Source organism: Acanthamoeba castellanii (assembly GCF_000313135.1).
Source record: "Acanthamoeba castellanii str. Neff unplaced genomic scaffold scf7180000084158, whole genome shotgun sequence".
Classification (NCBI taxonomy): Eukaryota; Discosea; order Longamoebia; family Acanthamoebidae; genus Acanthamoeba; species Acanthamoeba castellanii.
In genome coordinates, this window is record NW_004457289.1 from 7,429 (window position 1) to 8,430 (window position 1,002).

The 1,002-nt window shown below is 52.8% G+C and overlaps 1 protein-coding gene across 1 annotated transcript in view; it reads right to left on the minus strand.

Moving 5' to 3' along the window:
* Nucleotides 1–160: 160 nt before the first annotated feature.
* The window catches only part of ACA1_318300 (C2 calcium/lipidbinding (CaLB) region-containing protein), a gene marked incomplete at both ends in the record, with an annotated part of 1,428 nt that continues 586 nt past the window's right edge, over nucleotides 161–1,002 (minus strand). The window contains 3 exons of the mRNA XM_004334140.1: nucleotides 161–275; nucleotides 393–566; nucleotides 734–876. Of these exons, the coding sequence (XP_004334188.1) occupies nucleotides 161–275; nucleotides 393–566; nucleotides 734–876 (432 nt within the window). The remainder of the gene's footprint in view (nucleotides 276–392; nucleotides 567–733; nucleotides 877–1,002) is intronic.

Below are 1,002 nucleotides of genomic sequence, written 5' to 3' on the forward strand. Positions count from 1 at the left end.
GGTTTGTGGTTTGTGGTTTGTGGTTTGTGGTTTGTGGTTTGTGGTTTGTGGTTTGTGGTTTGTGGTTTGTGGTTTGTGGTTTGTGGTTTGTGGTTTGTGGTTTGTGGTTTGTGGTTTGTGGTTTGTGGTTTGTGGTTTGTGGTTTGTGGTTGTTTGCTGCTTACCGGTAGATGGGCGTCACGTGCTTGAAGACGATGCCAATCTCCATAAATATGATTTTGTTGACCGGAAATGAGACCACTTGCGGGCCATCCACAGCATAAAATACCGGATCTCTGCACATAGCTGCTGCTTAGCAACGACACGACACGACACACACACCACACACACACACACACACACACACACCACACACACACGCACACACACCACACAACGATACACGGGCGTACCCCTGTGGTGGTGAGGAGACGAGGGAGTTCTTGGAGGTGGAAAATATCTCGACGTAGGGAGAGCAGCCCTTGTCGAAGTTGGGGATGGTGTGCATGATCACCTCGCGCAGCACGAGCGCTTTCGCCGACGGCACCCGTCCCTTGACGTACACCTGCTCGAAATATTGCACCGACCTATCACACCACAATTACATTAAGTAATATGTACATTTTAAATAGCAGCACATACGAATTGTTAGAAAAGTGAGTGGAGGAATTCATCGGCGTTAACTGAAATGAACGCCCACCCTCCGGCCGCAAACGTTTGGTGGTGATCAGCAAATGGGAGAAAATTGACGTACCGGACTTGGGAGGGGTTGGTCACGCCCCACATGGTGATCGAGCGCTTGCAGGCAAAGTAGCGCAGCGCCTTGTCCGCCGTGGAGAAGAGGCCGCTGTAGATCAGGTAGGCCGCGATCGCCGTGCCTGTTCGTCCCTTGCCGGCCTGCGCATGGACCATCACCATCACCATCGCCATCATCGCCACCGCCAAGAACGAGAAACGTGAGAATTGGGCGGGCAAGCAGAGAGAGAGAGAGAGGACACGAGGGGCAGCTGAGTNGGCCGACCG